The following is a 21,451-nucleotide window of genomic DNA, read 5'->3' on the forward strand; positions in this document are numbered from 1 at the left end:
ACTAATCCAAGCATTCACCACAATTACAGCTGGTCATTCGGGGACAGAAAAACCTAAAGAAAAGAGGTGTAAGCAGAACCCATCAGGTGAGCTCGTCTCTGTGTTTCAGGCCCTTGTACCCATTAGTCCTGTTCCACCTGGGGAGCTGCAGGGGCTGTTGTCAGGCAGCCCAGCCTGGCTGTCAGACACGGCTCAGAGCACTGTAGTTCACTGACTGCCAGAGCCAGCAGCCTGGTTTGCTGCCCTGAATGTGCCCCTGGGCTCTCAGCAGCTCTGCTCCTCGTGTCTTGTCTTCTGTGGGTACTAGGAGTGGTTTGAAGGGTTTCAAAGCCTTGAAGTGCACACCTTAAAATGCCAGTATACCATTTGGGTCCCTGACTCCTCTGGGGCCCTTTGAAAGCAGCAGTCTGAGATTGTACCTTTTTTATTCCTGTAAATTTTACCTTTTTTATTCCTGTGAAGCCCTGTACAGCCTACAGGGCAAGGGCAAAAACATCTTCCTTCCTATCAAACAGCTCATCCCTAGAGCCAAGAAAGCTGCATTGTAAAACCTTCTGGCTGCAAACCTCTTTTTAAATTTGGGAGGAGATGAACGTGTAGCATGGGAGGGGGTCCAGGAACCACTGACAAGAAGCACACACGAGGAGTGGCTGTATTTAGTCCAAAACTTGAGTTCTGTCTGAACTATTAAATACTGACCCACTGTTGCTGTGACACATCTCCCAGACTCTCCCTGGCATCTCCTTGTACCAGCTCACATCACACTCATCCTTCTCAATCTGTTTTTATCCAAGCTGCAACATTTAAAGCACAGGAGTAAAAGCTCACAGTAAAAACCCAAACAAAGCCAGAAATTCTTACAAACAGTAGAGTTTCATGGGATTTGCTGGTGTTCTTTCATTGTAAGGAGTGTTTCTGTTTGCACCACATGCAGTGTCAGTTTGTTTTAGTGGCTCAGTCTAGGGCCTGGCAGGCTGCAGGGGAGTTACAAGGTGCTCACCTTATCTTTTGTTTGAGCCAGGAAACCTGAGGAACTCGAGTGAGCTGCTCAGGACTGGTTTGAGAGGAGTTGGGCTCTAGTTAGAAGCAGTTCCTTTCTGCATTAAGCAGCTGACACACTCCTCAAAGCCAGGCATGGGGATGCATAAACTTTTTCCCCTTTCCCCTTCCTTTATCCTGCATCCCCTTTTCTTCCCCAACCCTGTTTTCTCTTTGACTCCATTTTTGTGCTACTTGCTGTGTGTCCCATTCAGTGCTCTTTTCCAGCTCTTGCTCCAAGCCATTTCTCTTCTTTTATTCCTTCACATTGTCAGGAGTCAGTCCCAGTGGTTTCATTGACAGCAGCCTGGGTGAGCATGACCAATTACTGAGAGTGTCACTGGTGATCAGAGAGGCCCTGGAAAGCTCTCAGGTGTCCAGGCAGGGCTCTCAGTAACTGCCTTTTGGAAGAGCTGGTGTGTCTTTGCCTCCCCATTTTCCTTCTTTCCATGGCTGTGTTTCAGTGGGGGCACAAACACCACATGGCTCAGTGTCATGTGTGGGACATGAACTCTGGGGTAATTCTGGCACTACTGGCCTGTCCTCCCTTGAGCCCCATCCAACAGGGAAGCAGCTGGGGATAACGTGGTGGGGAATGACAGAAGGATGGACACTTCCGTCCTCCCACTCCCATCTGCTGCTTGTCACCACACTGCTGCTGCTGTAAGGAACAGTCACCAGGTTTGGGAGGTAAATGTAGGTCCCAGCTGAGCAGCCCAAGCTGTGTGAGTTGGCCTTGTTAAATGCATCATTGCACTCGCTCTCTGTGGATGTGAATTGTGCGTTGCAGGCTCAGGTAAAGAGATGGCAAAGGGAGCAGTAGGAGGTTTTTAGGCCACCCAGCTGGGGACATTCTGCTCTTTCCCCGTGTCATCATCCTGACTGCAGGGCCACAGACCCCTTCATGTCTGGCATGAGGGGGGAAGATGAGCAGAGCAGGAAGGTGAGCATCTAAAACCACCTAAAACAGACTTGGATGCAGTGCTGTTGGGAGTCCTGGGGGAGAATAAGACAACTAGAATGGAAAACGTTGGATTTCAGATGTCTCTCCCCTGTGCACAACCCTAGTCCTTGTCACAGTGAATGCAGGTACCTGATATCCTTGTCTGAGTGCCCTGGCATCCTACTGCCCATAAAACAGCAGTTGTGCTTGCATGGCAAACTCTGCTTTGTGGCTGGTTTGAGTCTCCTCCAGTAGCAGGTTTGTCTCCCAGCAGGGTGGGATGGAGCCATGGAGTGGATGGAGAAGGACTCTTCAGCTGTCGTCCATGATGTGATTGGGGAGTATCATTTGTATTCATGGAAAAGAGTCTCCACAGCCCCTTAAACTTCTTTTTGATGAAACCTGGAAGTTTCACAGTGCTTTAAAAATAGTATCCTGCTAAAATGTTCTAGTTACTCGCTTGTGCCGCCTCAAGAGCACAGGCAGCAAAGGTCCCAAGTCACGTGAAGCTTCTGTTTACCCATTGCTGAACTAAGGTCCAGAAAACAGTGTCATGACCTGATCCTGAAACATGGAATTATCCCATTGGGATGTAGAAGTTGTTATTCAGTGAGGTGCCATAAAACTGCTTTCAAGGAAACCCTCCCTGGTGGGGGTCATTTTGCTGAGTCTTGACACATCCTGGGGTTTTCTGGACTAAATTCTCAAGAGGCCAAACAATATTTCAAGGCCAGCCTGTGTAATGCTCTTCTGCAAAAGCCAGTGATGATCAGCCTGAGCTTGGGAAGGGAAAACCATGGAAAGGGGCAAAGCTGAGTGTTGTGTTCCACAGTGAAGATCCCTGCTGGGCCCTGCACTGGTGCACTCTGGAACCACACAGCTTCCAGGCTTTGGGATCTCCCTGTTGTCTCATCTTCTGTCTGGCTTCAGGAAACCTCAGGGGCAATGACCATCTCTACCTTTAGTGTTTACAGCCTAATCCATCTTAATCTGTTGGTTTGGACACTATGGATGACTCCATTGTCAAATAAAAGCCAAGAGGGATTAAGAAAATTGTGAGAATTCAAAAGGAAAAATAAAAGCAAAAGGGAGAAAAAAAGCTCTTTAGTTTCGACACCTTAAAATACAGCCATCAAAGGAAAAATCTAATTGAAATTGTCAGGGTTTGTTGAAGTCTAAACTTGCTCGATGTTATGAGTGTGAAAGAGAACAGTTAAAATTATGTAGGGAATTGGGAAATATTTTGAACTTTCGAGGTTGATTTAAGCTGTATAAATATGTCTCAATTTCATCTGCTGCATTAGGGAACTATTACTGTCAGAACTTCCAGTGCAACAAATTTTAACATTTACAGTTTTTAAAATGTCAACACTTCTCATTCCTATTTGCACAGGGAAGCTTTGCTTTCCAGCACTGTTTATTCCAGACTGGAGAGAGGGTCAAGGGAAGTATCTTCTTTTTTTGAATCGGTTTGTGCCAAGCTGAGATGAGATTGAGACCAAAAAAAAAATTTATTTCCTCCTTTCGATTTAGAGTAGAAATTCTTGGAAAAACCTGAGAATTGCCAGTTCTCAGGATTTAAAGGACATTGAACTAAATTTTAAACATGCATTCAGTTGGATTTTCAGAAATGACAAACTTGTTGGTCTGTCATTACTCTACGACATATTCCTAATTCCCATCAGTTGCAGCATTGAACTATTTCAAGCAAAAGGATAATTAGAAATGTCTCATTCACCACTTGCCACATAAAACCAGTATGTTTAGCCTGTGTTAGGCAGGATGTGTAGTTCTTTCTTGCTTAGCAGCTGAGCAGAACTAACCTTTAGTTTTATGGGAAGCAGCAAAAAGACAGAGTGTGAATCAGCGTTAAACTCATGATTAAATCTCCTGAAGCTCAGTTTGGGGGTGCTGGGAGCAGACCTGAGTCCCCCCCACAGCTCCTGGTGCAGCACCACGAGTTCAGGTCCTGCTCTTGCCCTGCAGTGCCAGGTCCCTCAGTGCCCCTGGGTGCATGGCCAGACTGAGACACTCAGCAGTGGTTCCTGCCAAATTCCTGTCCAAAGAAGCTGTTTTGCATTGGCAGTGAAGGTGGTCATGGGGCCCATGTGGGAGGAGCTGGCTTAGGAGTGTTACAAACACTGAGATCTTCCTCCTTCCCTGCTGTGGCCATACATCCCCTTCTGCTTGTTCTCTGCACTCCAGTGCTCACACAGCCCATCTGGTGGGATTTCTGCTGGAGGACATGACTTTTAGGTTAGGATTTTTGGTGGGTAAGTGCAACTTTGGGGTTTGGCCTTAATAATTATTGATTCTTGATCACAGCGTGATGTTAGCACAGCCTGTTTCTCTGCCTCTGGGGCACACCCAGCTGCCTCACAGGGTCTGTCAGCTGGGCCTGAGCACAAATACAACTCACATTACAGTGGTTCATCTCCTGGTAAATCTTCTCATCTAGTAGCTGGTTTGTGACTTCCATGGAGTTGGGAGGTCCAAAGACCAAGTTTGAGGAGTAAGGAAATGGGAGGGAGTTGTTCTGTGAGCTCCTACAGTTGTGCAGGGAAAAAGGGAATGCTGATGACAAGGGAAGGGGGAACACAATTGCACAAATACATAGAGCTGAATTTTCAAAGCAGCCTGAAAGGGCTGTGCCCAGAAGAAGGGTCACCATCTGAGTGAGAATGAGAGTAACCCAGGGAGAGGCTTCAGTCGAGAAAGTGTCGCTTTGCTCAGTTGCATAAGTAAGTCATTGTGTCCACTGGGCATTTGTATGGAATGAGGTTCCCAGGAATGAACTGTTTATTTTTGGTGCCACATTCATTTAAGCTGTTCCAGACTTGTCATGTTGAGCAGGCAGCTTGTAGACAGGAAGAAAGATATGTGGGTTAAAATAACCACTCAGCAGCCAGTCTTTGCGGGTGATATCCTGCCAATTGCTCAAGAGCCCTGGACACCAGGAAAGACATGAGGCAATGCATATGAAAGCATTGAGGCAATGAGCAGTCAGCAGAACTGGGACAGCCAGGCATAGCAGCTGGATTGCAGTCTGCAAGTACAGATCCTGGGCTGGGCTGGGGCTGGGCAGGACATGGCCAAAAGAATCGCTGAGAGAACTAAGTATGGGCAGAAAAATGTGAACTATCAATTTTACCTGGAGAATCTATGGAGTGAAAGATTAGCAAATCCCCAGTGCAGGGTGATTTATCATTAATCATTCAAACTTTGTGACTGTTCCCTGGATAGGTGGCTTTAGTGGAAGTGACTGTGCTGTGGCAGGGACATGACTGTGCATGGAATAAAAAATGTTCCATAATAAATTTAAAGACCAGAAAAATCCCAACAGAGTTTCCTCACACACGATAGCATTGTATCAAGTGCCTGAACTCCTTTTTCAGACTGACAGTGGTTTTCCTGTGTGTAGGAAGCCAAGCATAACAAGGAGACTGCATTAGCACTTCTGACTGGAGAGCAGCCAGAGATGATGTTCAGAATTCCTTGTGGTGTTCTAAGTGGTGAATGCCAGTGCTGTGGGCTGTGTGCCTGCTCCAGATCAGGTTCACTTCTGGGGGGACAGTAAAGTGCTGTAGTTTGCCCCTCAAATGCTTTTCTGCAGCTGGGCTGCTGAAAGAGCCCTTTAGTGCCTGGGGCCAGGGAACAGTGCAGTGCAGAGAATCCATGTGGTCACTGAGTGAGGACAGCACTTCCCAGAGCAGACACCAAGAGCACAAATAGCGAGAACAGTGCCTAGAGGAGCCTGCCCTGTGCCCTGTGCTCAGCAGGACCAGATTAGGAACTTGTTTCAGTGAAGATCTTGTCCAGGTACAGACCTCCCCAGCTGCAGTGGCACTCGGTGCAGTACAGGTGACAGCACTGTGTGAAGTGATCAGCAGTGTTCCATATCCAGGTGGTGTCTTCCATGCATCCCCTTCCACAGCACTGTCTACTCCTGTCTTTACCAAGCATCATCGATGCCTTCATCTTCATTCCTCACTGGCTGGCCCTGCCAGCTGGAGCCCTGTTCAGCAGCTCATGTCCTCAGCACAGGGGGTTATGTAGCATGAAGGCTCACTGTGTTTGACCCGTGCAGTTAATGAGGCCAGTTCTCCTTCCAAGCAAACGAGGCCGAGTCTGTCAGAGAGCCCCGAGAGCTCCTGGATGTGTCAGTTCACAGCTTCAGACCTGGGACCATTCTGTAAATGCTCTGAAGCAATGACTGAATAATGTTAAATACAGTAATGATTCCTTCCTTTCTGCAGGGGTCTGACACTAAAGGACCTCACTTGAGAACTGTAGGAAACTGGTCTGAGGTGCTGAGAACCACTGGTCCTGTTCCAGGGCACTGTGGAATGGATGTAAACAGCCCCTGATTGCCCAAGGGCTCATTAAGCATCCAGGTTTCCATTCCTTTCAGTCACACTTTACAGAGAGGCAGCTTGCAAGGTGTGCATGGAAATGTGCATTCTCAGCCTGAAGTAACTGCACTGCTTAGGAACTCTCTGCTTTGGCATCCAGAGGGGCTGAAACACCCTGGTATTCCTTGCAAGCTTCAGTTTGAGGAAGCCACACAGTGAATCTGGGAATTTGCACCTGGAGCGCCAAAGAAAGCATTTGTAAAGGGTTTCTTGCCCCCTTGGCTTTTACTCTGTGGGCTTCCCCACATGACTGTTTCCATTACTGTAGCATAGTGTGTATGTTAAAATCTCTGGATGTTTGAAAGTGGGAAGAAAAGATGCAGAATCCTGGCCATGAAAAACTCAGCAAGACAGGGAGAGAAAATTCCCAACTGGACATGTCGGATTTTGTGATAAATGGAGCCACCCATCCTGCCCCAGTTAACTCTGGAAGTGCAGAGTGTGGATAAGGATCAGGGAGCAGATAGAGCTGTGCAGCTTGCAATGAGGTCTCTGCCAGTCTCAATATTTAAATCTCTTTCTTTTTTGCAAAAACCAAGTCCCCTGATTTCAAATACTTTCTCGCTTTTACAAAGTAAGTGTGATGGGTGTCTGTGGGGCACAAAGGCAGGACTGCCCTCCCCACAGCCCTGCTGCCCTGCCCTCTTGGCATTTTTCATCAAGAAATGTTTTCTTTATTATGAGTCCAGGTGTCAAAGAACAAAATGCTCTGTGGGTCTGGTTTGAGTTTAAATGCAGCAGAAATCCTTCAGGGTGTTTCTGTGCAGTATGGGGCTGTTAGACCACTTCTTTACAACCATCAGGGTTTTTTGTGAAATATGCCAATAATACATGTTCTGAGAACAAGATTTGAAAATGAGCCCATATTTAAGTTACATATACACACAGAAAAACTAGTCATCATGGCCCAGCTCAATAAACACCTGTGCAGAGCCAATTCCCTTTGGCCTGGGAGCACGGATGAGGAACAGGAACCCAGTGGGGATCAGGCAGGAGGGGAAGGAGAGCAGATCTGGCATGGGCAGGCATAGGTGGTCTCTGCTGGAGATTCTGCCCTGTGTTCTTGATGTTTTCAGCAGGTGGAGCTTCTTCCTTTGCCTTCCATTGTGTTTAGTTCCTGCTTGATTTGTGTCGGGATTTTAGGGGTGATACCGTTTGCACCAACCTGGTAATCCAGGCCAGTCCTGAGTGCTGCACCCTGAGCATGGTCACAGTGAGAGAGGATGTGTGTTCTTCTTCCACTCACAGACCTGAGAGAGAATGGAGAGCTTTATTCAGGACAGGAGAGTTCATGTGGGAAGAGAAATCCAGTTAGTGCCAACACGTTTGATGAGGGTGGTGCATTCGGGACTCTCCTTTTTAGAGCTTCAGAGCACCCTGTTACCCAACACCTCTTACTGAGCTGGCTGGAAGTGACAGAAGTTCTGCTTTCAAGAAACTTCCACTGATTTTTGGGTGTGATGGCATTTTTAGGAGTCTGCTGCTGGTTCTACTGTCTTGTTTCATAGGTTTGTGTTGAAGGGCTGGGAAGATGCAGTTACAGTGTTGGCAGAGCTAAAGCCTGTGCAAACCTTGGGTGGGAATGCTGAGAATTTTCTCTCACAGTCCTTCTGCATTTGTTTTTCATCAAGTTGTGGACAGAAGTGTTGAAATGTGGGTCTTTTCTGTTGAGGAAAGAGCTGCCTGGGGCTCTCCCTGAGCTGCTGTTGGGTGTCACTGGGTGTCACTCCAAGCACCTCAGGGCACTTTTTCTTCAAACTTTCTGTTAAAGCTCTCAACTTGTGTTCTCTCCTGGCCTCAGACCAGGCTCTGCTATTTTCCCTGGCTTAGATGTGGCAATGAGAGTTAACATGGGAATTAGAGTGATTTATTTAACCTAAGCACAAGTGCTAGTTTCCCTCTGCCTTGGCTCACACAGCTGCTGCCTTGCTCTGGGGCCTTGCTCACTGCGTGTACGTAAAGCACTAATAAAAGTGTCTAATAACAGCCCTGGGGAAAGAGGTTTTAAATTGTGCAACCAAATGTGAGCATCAGTTCTGTGTGGCTCAGGAGACTGAAGAGGTTTCAGCAGCTGCTGGTGCTTTAGATTTCTGTGGAGGTGTTTTCAGAGAGGACCTGAGCAGCCAGTAAGGGTGACATGGTGGCACGTCTTGTCAGAGCAGAGAGGGACCTGCCTTGCAGAGGAGGTGGTTTTTTGGGAAGGATGCTTTGGGGGAGAAGCTTTGTGCTCAACAGCCAACACCCAGCCAAATGCCACTTTTGGGGGAGGAATCTCTGTGGTGCTTGACAGGAGACCGGATGCCATTGCTTGGGGCTGCTGCAATGCTGGAGTTCAGGCAGATTACCAGGGGCTGTTCCAGGTGCCCTGGGATGGGGGGTTGCAGTTCCAAAGGCACTGCTTGCTCACAGCAGATTTTCTTTGCTATCCACTGCACAATCCTTCTGCATTGTGGGAAAAGTCAGGAATAAGAGTCAGACTTCTCTGAAATCAGCTGCCTGTAGCTGCCATGTCGTTTCTGCTCAGACAGGGCATGTGATTTCCTCCTCTCAGATTTTCAAATATTTTGCCACAGAAGCAGACAACATGTTTGGACAATGCTCTCAGGCACATGAAGGGACTGTTGGGGTGTCCTGTGCAGGGCCAGGAGTTGGACTGGATGGTCCTGGTGGGTCCCTTCCAGCTCAGGATTTTCTGTGATTCTGTGGTTCTATAGGAGCTGTTCAGTCAGGGCCCAGGCTCAGCACGGTGCAGTCCTCAAGTTCCTGGAGAGAGGAGCAGTGCTTGAGAGACAACCAGGCAGGGAAGGAACAGGGAGCACAGGGACAGCACAGGAACAGAGAGCACAAGGACAGGGGACACAGTGACAGCACAGCTCAAGAAAAACCTGCTGGGTCTGCCATGGGCTGGGTCAATGGACAGGCAGCGAGGAAGGAGGGATTGAAGGAGGAAGAAGGGAGTGGAGGAGGAAGGAGATGGAAGAAGATGGTGGGTGGAGATAGTGGGGGAGCAGCAGAGGTGCTGTGCTATACTCAGTGTTGCACCCTATGCCACATGGAAGGCCTAGCCTTGCAACATTTGCCATTTCATACAGATTTTGCTGCCAAATTTAAGATGCAGGGTTTGCAGAAGGCTTCTGAACATGCAGCAACAACACAGAGCCAGAGGGACAGCAGGGCCAATGGGGCACCCTCAGGAGGGCCAGATGTTCATGATTTCTCTTCCTTTTTGGACATTTTGGGCTGTGAGGAGGAGTGCTCTGGAGGCGGTTCCATGAGCTCTCTGCCTGTCACCTCTCACCCAACAGTGGTTGCTTGGGGTGAGCTGTGGAAACCAGGAGAGGAAGGGAGAGCTTCTCCTGCAGGCTGGTGAATCTCTCCCTTGAGATCCAAGTGTGAAGGAAGGTTGTGTGAGTGCAGCAGCCCTGTTGGGAATGGTGGGGTTTGGGGATGCTGTAGCCACTGTCCTGCACCAGCCCAGGAGGGCTCAGGGGACTGTGGTGGGAACTGGAGTCCCAACCCGCAGCACGAGCCAGCCAAGGACAGAGCAGGAGCCCAGCTGGCACCAGCAGCTGTTCAGCATCTGCAGACAGAGGAAGCTTGGAGAAAGCAGAGCTCCCTCCTCCCCAGCCCGAGGGAACAGGGCTGGAAGGGTCACAGCACCTGGCACTGCTCAGAGGCCCGTGGGCCCAAGGGAGAGCTGAGAGCCTGGCTGAGCACGTGGAGCAAAGGGCTGGGTTTTCTCATCAAAAGGATGTACTGCTGCTCCTGCCACAGCTCCCACCCCCTCAGATGTGGAACAGCAAGAGGAATTGGTTACTGAGGCACAGAGGGGCTTGGGAAGGTGAGGGAGAAGGTTTCAGCAGTGTGAGACAGGCTGGCTGGGCAGTCCTGCTGCAGGCTGGAAGACTCTTGAGCCGTGTCATGAGCTGCCTCTGCTTTGCTCATCCATAAGGCCTGCCTTGGCCACCCAGAACTGTTGGGGCTGGGGGGAGCACAGGTGTGCCGGGGGTCTGTGTGGGCACCACAGAGGGGCCTCAGCTTTCCTTGTACCTCTACCAGCAAAGCTGAGAAGAACAGGAGAGGTTTCTGGTTGAAGCACTTGTGGGAAGACCTGTGAGCACCTTGCTGAGCTCAGCCCACCTGGAGGAGAACAGATCCCTCTGGATGTGGAAACCTCAGCCCGGGCAAGAGAGAGGGAAGCTGAAATTCTTTTGGGGAAGGGAGGGTCCTGCAATGCTGGGGGGGGGGACGACTGTGCTCCTGAAAGGAGAACAGGCACAAGTGTGGCTCACAGGGTATGCAGAGTAGTTCTGACAGCTTTTCTATTTTACCTTTAAGTTGCAAGAGAACTCAGAGGGAAGGGGTTTTACTCACTCTGTTACCAGCCCAGGTGAACAGTTTTTTTCCAGTGGTGACTTTTCCCTGGTTTTGGATACCAGTTGCCTCTTCCTTGTCTCCACCTTCCAGATCCCTCTTCCTCTTCTAGACTGACACATTCCACCGTACTTCCAAGCAGCCTGACTGCTCCCAGCTCTGTGCTGTGGAGCCTGAGGGGCTGAGAAGCTGAAATCTCAGAAGTATGAGGGTTGAGGAAGCTCTGGAAAGTAAAGTGAGTTCATTCATTCATTCCCACAGGGATTCTGCACATCCTCCCAAGTGTCCCTTCCTTCGTTCCCAGGAAAGACTTTGGAATTGTCGGGTGAATTTAAATTTTATCCTTAGTTTTAACTTAACTCATTTTCATTTATGGCAAACTGTAGACTTGTGTGACTCTTTGTCTCAGAAGTATTTAGAAAATGTTTTGGCATTTTCAGAATGTGAAATCAGTTTTTTTTAAGTAGATGGTAATTTTGTTTCCAAAGTTGGACATTTCTAGAGTAGAACAGAAGGGGCAGCTTTTGAAAATGGGATGAAAATCAACACAATTTTTCTGAGAAGAGTCAGAAATGAGAGGCCTGTCAGAGTTATGAGTGCACTGAGCACACAGGGAGGAGCTTGAGATGAAGAACTGTGGAGATCTTGGTGGTCATGACATGATGGATAGAGATGGGAGAACCCAGGAAAGACTGGTCTGGGGTGCAGGGGAGTCAGTCAAGGGGAGAGATGGAGAGACAGCACAGGTTTATGGTGATAAAATAGCTGAGAATACAACAGGAGGAAGGTAAAGCAGCTCAGAGAGACAATCAGCTGAGAAGGAAATGTGAGTGAAAGAAGAGGGTAAAATGAATGTGGGAAATGTGCTGGTTGGAGAGTCCTGGCTGGGTGTAAGGGATTTGCTTCCCAGTGAGGCACCCTGTGACTGAGCTGAGGAGGAGCTGTTCTGGTGGCTACTGGAAACCTGCTCCCAGGTCAGCTGTGGAGTTTGTGTGGGAGCAGAGAGGGGCCTTGAGAGTGCAGCAGTGAGGAGTGGACTCCCTCATCACAGCTTTGTGTGGCCCAGGTCACTACGGGCAGCGATGGCAGCAGGGAATGCACATCCCTGCTGGTGTTCAGGGGGCACACAGAGAGCTGGCAGTGTCCAGGGAAATGTGGGGTGACATGTCCAGCTGTCAGCATTCCTGAAGCACCTCAGAGGTACAGCAGGGTCTGTTCTCCCCGCTCGGTGTAGGGACAGGGGCTCCAGCAGGGCTGTGGAGCAGAGAGAGGGGGTCACTGAACTGCCCTGGCTGCAGCACCACAGCCCTTCTGACCTGTCAGCAGCAGGCAGCAGGCCCTTGGAAGTGTGACTGCTTTCATTACATTAATGAAATGTTAATTTTGACACTTGAAGGGGAGTCAAGTTTGAGACATTTCCATCTGAGCAAACTGGGCTCTGTGAGCAGCAAAGAGGTGGGTCTGTGACACAGGTCATCTGACACTGAAATAGTGAAGAGGGATGGTTTGCACCTGCCTGGGGTCTTTTTCTCTCTGATAATTACAAAATAAGTCTAAACAATTAGATTACAACACAGTGAGTTAAAGCATTGAGCACAACTCCAGATGGAGCTGGCTCCGTTGTTTAAGAGGCTGTAGGTTCTTTGGGAAAAGTTTAACCTCATAGCATGTAAGTACAGACTGTTCGTGGTCTCTTGGGTGTTTTTCCTCACAGATTCCCACAATCATCAGGTAAATTCTGGAGTTTGCTACCTGACACAGACTACAGACTTCTTGCAGAGTACAGCCAAGGCAGGCTTGTGCTCTCCTGGGTTTTGGGTCTTCCTCCCTGGATGCTAGTGCTTTTGCTTATTCATTGATGCAGAATGAATATGTTTTTCCCTTTGAACTTAGATCTAGATTTCTGAAATATTGTAGCAACAGACCTTGCTCTGTGTGTGTGCCAGGCATTTGTATGCAAAGTTGTTTATATGCCACTCTGCTGCTCCATACCAAAATGCCACAGTCTAAGAGGTGGCAGTGCTGGTGTAGCTGCAGGGATAGAGGCAAACTAATGTTACCATATCTCAGCACTGTAGTTCGAGATCACATCTGTCAAATAATGCACTCAACTAATACTGTTTAAACAGGCAACTGCAAACATTTGCTATTAGGTTAATTCAGTGGAAAAAATGCACTTTCAACACACTGGCCAGAACAGAGCTGAATGTATTTTTCAGCTCACAAGGGAGCTCTGCACCCAACTCTTTCCTGACTCCAGCTCATCCATATTCCTCTGGCACATGGCTCTCCTGCTCTGCTCTCAGTCTTCCAGCACAGCCCTGATTTCTGTGCTTCCTGCCCCCCACCTCTGCTTCCCCCAGCGACCTGCTGCCGCCCAGCCCCGTGGACTCAGCGGGCCCTGTCTCACTGCACTTGTTGGCAGCCACAAAAACAGCTGAGTTCCCCCATGGCACTGCTGCACGCCCCAGCTTCGGAGCCACAGGATTGTTCACAACCCAGTGCTCCTTGTCTTACTCAGGAAAGGCAGCAGAGACTGGAATTTGACAGAACTGGATGTAAAATGAACTTTGCTCACAGGCTTAGAAAGAACAGGGATGTGCTAAAAGCAGCCTGAGGGAGTGGCAGTGTGCAGCCTCCCAGATCTGTGTGCAGATCCACAGGGATCCCCCCACATACCCCGGCAGGTGCTTCCCTCCAGTGTCAGTGCTGTCCCTCTGCCATCCCGGGCCTCCCCCTGGCAGTGCAGTGAAGCAGGAGGAAGCACAGCCGGCCCCAGCCCAGGCAGCAGTGACGTGCCCGAGGTGTCCCCAAGGTCCGGCCCCGCTGCTGTACAGCCTGCAGTGTGCACGTGTGCTGCTTCCCTGCATACTCTGTGTAATTCTTCTGAACTGATTTCTCCCAAACAGAGCCTTACACCTGTGGAGCTTGTGGAATCCAGTTCCAGTTTTATAACAATCTCCTGGAGCACATGCAGTCCCACGCAGGTAAGCCGGGCACTTGGACTCGCTGCAGGCGGAGAGTTCAATTCTGCGCTGCTGCCTGTGCTGACCCCCGTGTGTGTCCACAGGGCTCTCTGTGCTCCCCCTTCCCAAAGCCCCAGTCATTTCACCTGCAGCAAACGTGGACTCTCAAAGGCTACAGCACACAGGCTCAGGGTACATCCTAAATATTGCTCCTTTCCATAGAAGAGGAGGATCATGCCCTGCTAGCACAGAGCACATCACACTACTCATGCCCTTTATCCAAAGGTATCTAGAGAATCCTCAATGCATAAGATCCTGCAGCAGGTTAAATCCCTCCTCCTCCCAAAGGAGTAGTTCTCATGGAAGCAAACAAACCAAAAACACTTGCAGGGCAGCAGAGCCTTTGTCCACACAAGTCCAGTCCTGTGCTTGTGTCTCCTGGAGTTCTGCAAAGGACTGAAATTCTCAGAAGAAGAATTTGCATTTCAGCAGTTGTGTTCATTTCCCTCACAGCTTCCTACAAAAGAAAATTCTGAGGAATCATTCCAGTACTTTGTTTCTAAGTCACTGGGGTTTTTTTCTGTCTTGATACATAGGAGATGATTTTAAAATTTCAAAGCCAGAGCTCTTTCAAAGACAGCATTCAGCACATTAAAAAATGCAGAAATGGGAGATTTTTTTATATTGCCAGATTTTTTTCTTTTTTTTTTTTTCTCTTCAATAAAAATTCAGGGGAACTAACACAGGTTTAAAAACAATTAAATGCCCTTTGACAGACCTGTGGTCTCCAACAAACAGCTGCTCTGTTGAGATGCAGATTTGATGCAGGCCCTGAGGAGAGTGGCAAGGGGGGACAAGTGGTTTGAGAAAAAGAGTATTTTCCATTATGTAACAATAATTCTAATGAAAGTTCTTTCTTGGTCTGTGGTTTATCTGGAGTCCTAATTTTAACAGTGCTCCTAGAGTTCTTCATCCATGAGGTTCCTCTATCCAATTCAGTTCCTGTTGGCAAATGGTAATGCAGGCTTTGGGTGTGTTCAGCAGCTGATTTATTTATCATCTATATAAGGTTACAAAGAGACTTTTAGAGTGATTTGTTTGGAGAAGGCGTGAGTTTTGGTTTCTGTGAGAGCATGAGCTGGTTCCTGTGCAGTGCTGGGACTCTGTGTTACCCCAAGGAGCAGTGGAGCTCCACTCAGGGCTGCTGTCACCCTGTGGTGTTGGGGTCTGTACTTGCTACTTCTCCATGGCAGTTTCTGCTGCCTCCACACTGTGTCCTGACCATCCTGTTCCTTGCTCTGGACTCTTGGCACTGAAATGCAGCATTTTGAGTTTCAGCTCTTGGTGGCACTGAGTAGTGGAGCTGCAGAGGAGAGACCAAGCTGAGGAGTCCAGTGGGAGAATGGCAGCTCACAGGCAGGGTGTGAGCTGTTGAGAATCTTAATCCAGTGCTGCTGGCAGCTTCCTCCTTCTCTCTTCTTTACAAGTGACCCATGGGGAGGGCTCCAGGGAAGGTGCTGAGGCCCTGGCACAGGTTGCCCAGAGAAGCTGTGGCTGCCCCATCCCTGGAAGTGTCCAAGGCCAGGTTGGACGGGGCCTGGAGCAACCTGGGCTAGTGGAAGGTGTCCCTGCCCATGGCAGGGGATGGAACAGAATGATCTTTAAGTCCCTTCCAATCTAAACCAGTCTGTGGTTCTGTGATCGTTCACCTGGGTTGCTCTGGGCACAGAACAGGGCTGGAGGGATTGGGTGTGTCTGTGATCTGACTCCTGTACAGTTGTATCCTGCAGAGCTGTATGAATGGGTAAATCCCTTCTCCCCAGCTCAATATTACTCTTGTTAAACTATTTTCTCATCTCTCCCTACTCTGTTTGCAAGTCCCTGTCTTCTGCTTGGCTGCTTCTTCCCGAGTGTCTCACCAGTACAGTGACAGTGAGCCTGTCCCTGTCTTCTTCGAGTGGCTGTCCCCTTTAGGAGGCTGTCCCATGTGAAAGCCACTGTCCTCTCCTGTGGCATCTCTGTGTGTGTTGCTTGGCAGCCCTGCGCTCACACCTCTTCCTCTGGAGGGGGCAGCAGCCTTTCCCCCCCGTGGGCAGCCAGGGCTGTGGGTGCAGGACGTGCTGCTGTGGGATGAGGGCAAAGCAAAGTGGAGAGACGTGAAAACTACACCCAGCACCGATGGGTGTCCAGCTCTGGGTGTTGCACATGAGCAGAGCACCGTGGGGACCACACAGAGCTTGAGTTACTCTGGCAGAGGTTTGTTGCCTTCTGCTCTGACAGGAGGTTGGAACCAGGTGGGGGTCGGTGTCTTCCCCCAGGTAACTTGAGGACATGGTTTAGTGTAGTGGTGACCATGGTGGTGGTGCTGGGCTGATGTTCGGATTTGATGACCTTAATGGTCTTTTCCAACATAAACAATTCCATGATTCTGTGATTCTATTATTTCCATATCCAAGAGCAGGTTGGCCCAACATCTCTGAAGTCTGGGAGTGCAGGGACCTTGCAGGGGTCAGCAGAACTGGTGGCTCCAGATCCACGGACTGGGGACACTGACATAGGGGCAGTTTAGCCCAGTCCATATGTCTGGCCCAAGGAATATTTCATTATGGGGATGCAGGGATACAGGAAACCTGTATGGGTCAAATATTCCCTCAGTTAATGTGTTCAGGAGCCCAGTTTGGCTTGTCGTGTGTGATGCAAAGGGCTGATCTCTTCCAACTGACTGTGCTGCCTCCCCTGAACCCCTCACGAGGGACTGAGGCCAGGGAACGTGCTGCTGGCCTGCAGGAGAAAACCAGGGACACAGAGTCATTTGGAGGGCTGAGTGTGGAGGCTGGAAGGTAATAAGGAGAGATTATAGCTCCATAAAGCAGCTACACAGTGAGGAGAAGCAATTAGAATGTAAATTGGGTGCTGAAAGGCAGAAATAGAACAGCAGAACACCAGGCAGAGGAATTTGTTCTGTAATTACACTGTACAATATACAGCTTTGACTCCCTTTAGAGTACTTTGTTCAGGTCGAGTGCTGCCATATAATGCCCTTCCCACAATCTAGGCCTGAAAAAATAAAAGGACTACTAGGCTGAACCTGGATTAAAGGATTGGAGGCATGAAGAGAAATTAAAGAACCATGATCTGTGTAGTTCACAGACTGCCTGATAAGGAAGATGAGACTGAAATGCGTAAATCTCATTAATGCCATACTGAATGCCAGCAGATATCTGTATATAATAAATCCCCTATTGTTAGGAAATAGATAAAAAGAGTTATGGTGAGGAAATACAGAGGGTTTCTACCCCTACCTATCCTCACCAAGACAAGGAAGGCCTGAACCATGAAGTTACCTACCAAAGTTAGTAGGCAATGTCCAACATTTTCCTTATCCCACCCACAGGTGCTTGGATTTGAGGACACTGGTGTCATTAGCTCAAGAGCAATTAGTCTGGGCAGATGCTGGGGGAAAGGTGGTGTGTCATACTGGTCACTGGAGCGCCTCCTGCTTTTCATATCTCTTCCACACCTGCAAACACCAACTTGTGGCTGCAGTCTGAGTATGGCAGTGCTCCCCAGGTACCCACCATGGCCAGGGAATTCCCTGGGCACACACAGACCTCGAGGCAGTCCTCGAGTCAGCCCTGGTCCTGTCATGTCCTGGATTGCTCTTAGGTATTGATCCAGCCTGTGCCAGTGCAGTGCCCAGACCCACTGGTGGCTGTGCAGCCTGTGGCTGTTGATGTGCAGGTCTGTGAATGTCAGAGCTGCTCAGAGGAGAGGACTTGCCTGTAAGGAGGAGAGCACTGGAGCTCCATTGCATCACTGCTGGTCTCCCTTCTCTCCCAGGTTGGTGGCACACATGGAGAAGAGCAGCTTTGCCCTCTCTTGAGTGTCCTGATGGACAGAGCAGCCTGGCTGCAGAGCTGTGTGTGCTCCAGGCCCTGCTCGAGCTCGTGCTCTGCTGTTGGAGCACGGGGCAGAGTCACTGCACTGAGTGCTGGTGTGTCCAGGCCAGCCTGGACCCCCTGAGTAATCAGTGCAGAAGTCAGTGACTCCAGTGAGTTCACACCAATGACCTTACAGTACAAGAGGCTCTAGTTCTGCCTGGGGGAATGAGAGGCTCTTGTGAGTCTTGTTTTTGCGTCACTGAGTGTAAAAGGCCAGTTTGAAGAGGGGTGTGTCTAACAGATGTCCAAAATTAGGTGAGACAAGTCCAGCTGTGGTGAAAAAAGGACCTGTTCTGTTTTCTTTGTGTTTAATTCCATCCTTCTGTTCAACCTGGTCATCAGTCTCTCCATCTTTCTGCTGCTTCTTCCACCTCATTTCTTTGTGCACGTCAGTGTTGCTTCACAGCCTATTTCAGATCACCATTTCAGACTGAAGCATACTAAGAACTAGAAAATTTCCTCTAGAGGGTGGGGAGAAGTTCTTGGGGCACAGGAAAGGAAAAAACATGGATATAATGGAGAATTTACTGATCTTGCCTGCATTTCCTTGAAAGATCCCATCAGATTGACAGCCAAAGCGTTTGACCCAGTTCCATACACAGAAATGGGAACACAAGCACAAAGACTCTGGGGGCAGTTGGTGTCTTTGCAGCCATGGGTGGGATGATCTTTGGTCACACTCCAGACTCTTGGTTATTTGGCTTTGTGTTTGCAGTCTGAGGATACTGGCCCACTCTCTTCAGGGGAGGAAACCAGATATAAAGATTATAATGAGATCCGGAGGGGTTGAGCACAGCTTGAAAAACCAAGTGCTTCACAGGAGAGAAAAGGGCAGCTGCCTGCAGTGCAGGAAGAGGCAATAAGGGAAAAGAAGGATCAATGTCTGTTTTACCTCCTGTCATTTCGGAAGCAAGAAAATTAAACAAGTCAGGCTGCACAGGGACCTTCCATTCCTCTTGGGATGCAGCTTCAGCTCAGCAGAAGACATTTCTCAAGGTGTGCTGATGCACAGAAAAAGCCATTGCAGATACATTTGGGGAGGTGGCAGGTTGTGAGTCCAAAGACAGTTTCAAGGTTTCTGAGGGTGCTGTACCAGCTCACTGAAAACTGTCTAAGAACTACAGAGAGTGTAGTAGCTTATTTTCACCTTAGTTAAGGGAATCCTAAGGAACTGCTGAGCACATGGATAGTTTCCTGTTCTTCTTCCTGTGCTTTAAGCATTTATCATCTTGTGCTTCTAACCCTTGCCTGTCTCTTGCCCCACAGCTGACAATGAGAACAACATTGCCTCCAACCAGCCCAGGTCACCTCTCCCTGTGGTTGAAGAGAAGTGGAAACCACAGCTCCAAAGAAATAATGCCAACAACAGTACGTAGCACCTTCACTCCTCATCCTGGGCTTACCTGTCCCGTTACAACAGTGACTCAGAGGGTGCAGCAGTGATGGGTACTGCACAAGGCCCTAGTCCTCACTGAACTGCTCTTGATTTCATCCATAATTCATGTCCTGCCTGGCAGAGCAGAGCACCCCTTCCTGTTACAGGAGCACTCGTGTGCACAAAGAACCCTGGGAGATGGTTGGGAAGGTTTGTGAGGAAGATGCGTTTGGGAACCCCTGGAAGAAATTAACTTCTGATCCAAGGTCAGACTTCCCAATCTGGAGTTAAAAAACTAATCTAGTCATCCTGGCATGACATAGGCATAACATGTCAGTCTCTGTGCTGGCAGACAGCTGCTCTGTGGCTTTGTCCAGAGATCCTCCCATGGCCTCCCAAGATGGGAAAAGGGAAAATACAGCCCAGGGAAATCAGTTCCAAAGCATTTGAGCTGAGCAGCCAGGGGGAAAGGGGGATACAAAACTGTGGTGCTTTTTTTGTTCTGGTATGGCCAAAAATGACATTAATATTGTCTGAAATCAGGGTTGATGAAGATCAGGGAAGAAATGGGAACTTGGGCTTCAGCACTGTTTGAGATGGTGAAAAATGTTGGATGCTTCACTGGAGCAGTTGCTCTTAAAATAACAGTCTCAAAGAAGAGAACCAACTCACAACAGTGGAAAGGTGTTCTCCTGTGGAGCCAGGCTGGGAGAGCTGGGGGGGTTCACCTGGAGAAGAGAAGGCTCCAGGGAGACCTGAGAGCCCCTTCCAGTGCCTAAAGAGGCTCCAGGAGCTGCATCCAGTTGGCGACCAGTTGGCGACCGGTCACCAATGGTGTTCCCCAGGGGTCAGTGCTGGGTCCAGTCCTGTTTAACATCTTTATCGATGATTTAGATGAGGGGATTGAGTCCATCATCAGCAAATTTGCAGATGACACCAAACTGGGAGGGAGTGTCAACCTGCCGGAAGGCAGGAGGGCTCTGCAGAGGGATCTGGATAGACTGGAGAGATGGGCTGATTCCAATGGGATGAAGTTCAACAAGGCCAAGTGCCGGGTCCTGCACTTTGGCCACAACAGCCCCCTGCAGCACTACAGGCTGGGGACAGAGTGGCTGGAAAGCAGCCAGGCGGAAAGGGACCTGGGGGTACTAATTGACAGGAGGCTGAACATGAGCCAGCAGTGTGCCCAGGTGGCCAAGAAGGCTAATGGCATCCTGGCCTGCATCAGGAACAGCGTGGCCAGCAGGAGCAGGGAAGTGATCCTTCCCCTGTACTCTGCGTTGGTGAGGCCACACCTTGAGTATTGTGTTCAGTTCTGGGCCCCTCAGTTCAGGAAGGATATTGAGGTGCTGGAGCAGGTCCAGAGAAGAGCAACGAGGCTGGTGAAGGGACTGGAGCACAAGTCCTATGAGGAGAGGCTGAGGGAGCTGGGGTTGTTTAGTCTGGAGAAGAGAAGGCTTAGAGGCGACCTCATCACTCTCTTCAACTACCTGAAGGGAGGTTATAGCCAGGCGGGGGTTGGTCTCTTCTCCCAGGCAGCCAACAGTAGGACAAGGGGACACGGGCTCAAGCTCTGCCAGGGGAGGTTTAGGTTGGATGTTAGGAAGAAATTCTTTACAGAGGGGGTTATCAGGCATTGGAACGGCCTACCCAGAGAGGTGGTGGATTCACCATCCCTGGAGGTTTTTAAAAAGAGATTGGATGTGGCCCTTAGTGCCATGATATAGTAATTGGAGTTGGATCAGGGGTTGGACTTGATGATCTTGGAGGTCTTTTCCAACCCAATCTATTCTATGATTCTATGATTCTACGAAGAGGGACTTGGGACAAGGGGCCTGGAGGGACAGGACAAAGGGGAGTGGCTTCCCACTGCCAGAGGACAGGGTGAGATGGGATGTTGGGGTGAAATTGTTCTGCGTGAGGGTGGGGAGGCCCTGGCACAGGTTGCCCAGAGAAGCTGTGGCTGCCCCATCCCTGGAAGTGTCCAAGGCCAGGTTGGATGGGGTTTAGAGCAACCTGGGCTAGTGGAAGGTGTCCCTGCCCATAGCAGGTGGCTGGAACAAGATGGTCTTTAAGGTCCCTTCCAAGCCAAACCAGTCTGTGATACTATGATTCTATGTCCATTTTTCCATCTGGGCTAAGCTGTGACCATCAACCTGTAGACATGAATAGCAAACATGATTATAACTTACCTAGGCAGTTCCTCAGTGAGCAGCACAGAGGTGCCATCAGGTGAGGCACTGGATTGGAAGTAGTGTGGGCTCTGTCTGTCCCCACACCAGGGACACCATGCAGATAAACATCTTGCTGCTCTGAGCAAGAGCTTGTCCCTCGAGGTTCCTTGTCCAGAAACCTTGGGGGAAAAAAATCCAGGGTTGGAGGTGTCTCTTCCATCATCTGGG

At 49.4% G+C, this 21,451-nt stretch overlaps 1 protein-coding gene across 17 annotated transcripts in view; it reads left to right on the forward strand.

Moving 5' to 3' along the window:
- The window catches only part of ZNF618 (zinc finger protein 618), a 171,262-nt gene that overhangs the window by 140,650 nt on the left and 9,161 nt on the right, over window positions 1-21,451 (forward strand). For 14 of the 17 annotated variants that reach the window (XM_064677192.1, XM_064677193.1, XM_064677205.1 and 11 more), the window contains 3 exons: window positions 30-86; window positions 13,677-13,754; window positions 18,941-19,042. In XM_064677192.1, coding sequence (XP_064533262.1) covers window positions 30-86; window positions 13,677-13,754; window positions 18,941-19,042 — 237 coding nt within the window. The remainder of the gene's footprint in view (window positions 1-29; window positions 87-13,676; window positions 13,755-18,940; window positions 19,043-21,451) is intronic. The other 3 variants (XM_064677200.1, XM_064677201.1, XM_064677195.1) reach the window with 2 other exon arrangements.

Source organism: Pseudopipra pipra, chromosome 20, assembly GCF_036250125.1.
Source record: "Pseudopipra pipra isolate bDixPip1 chromosome 20, bDixPip1.hap1, whole genome shotgun sequence".
NCBI lineage: Eukaryota > Metazoa > Chordata > Aves > Passeriformes > Pipridae > Pseudopipra > Pseudopipra pipra.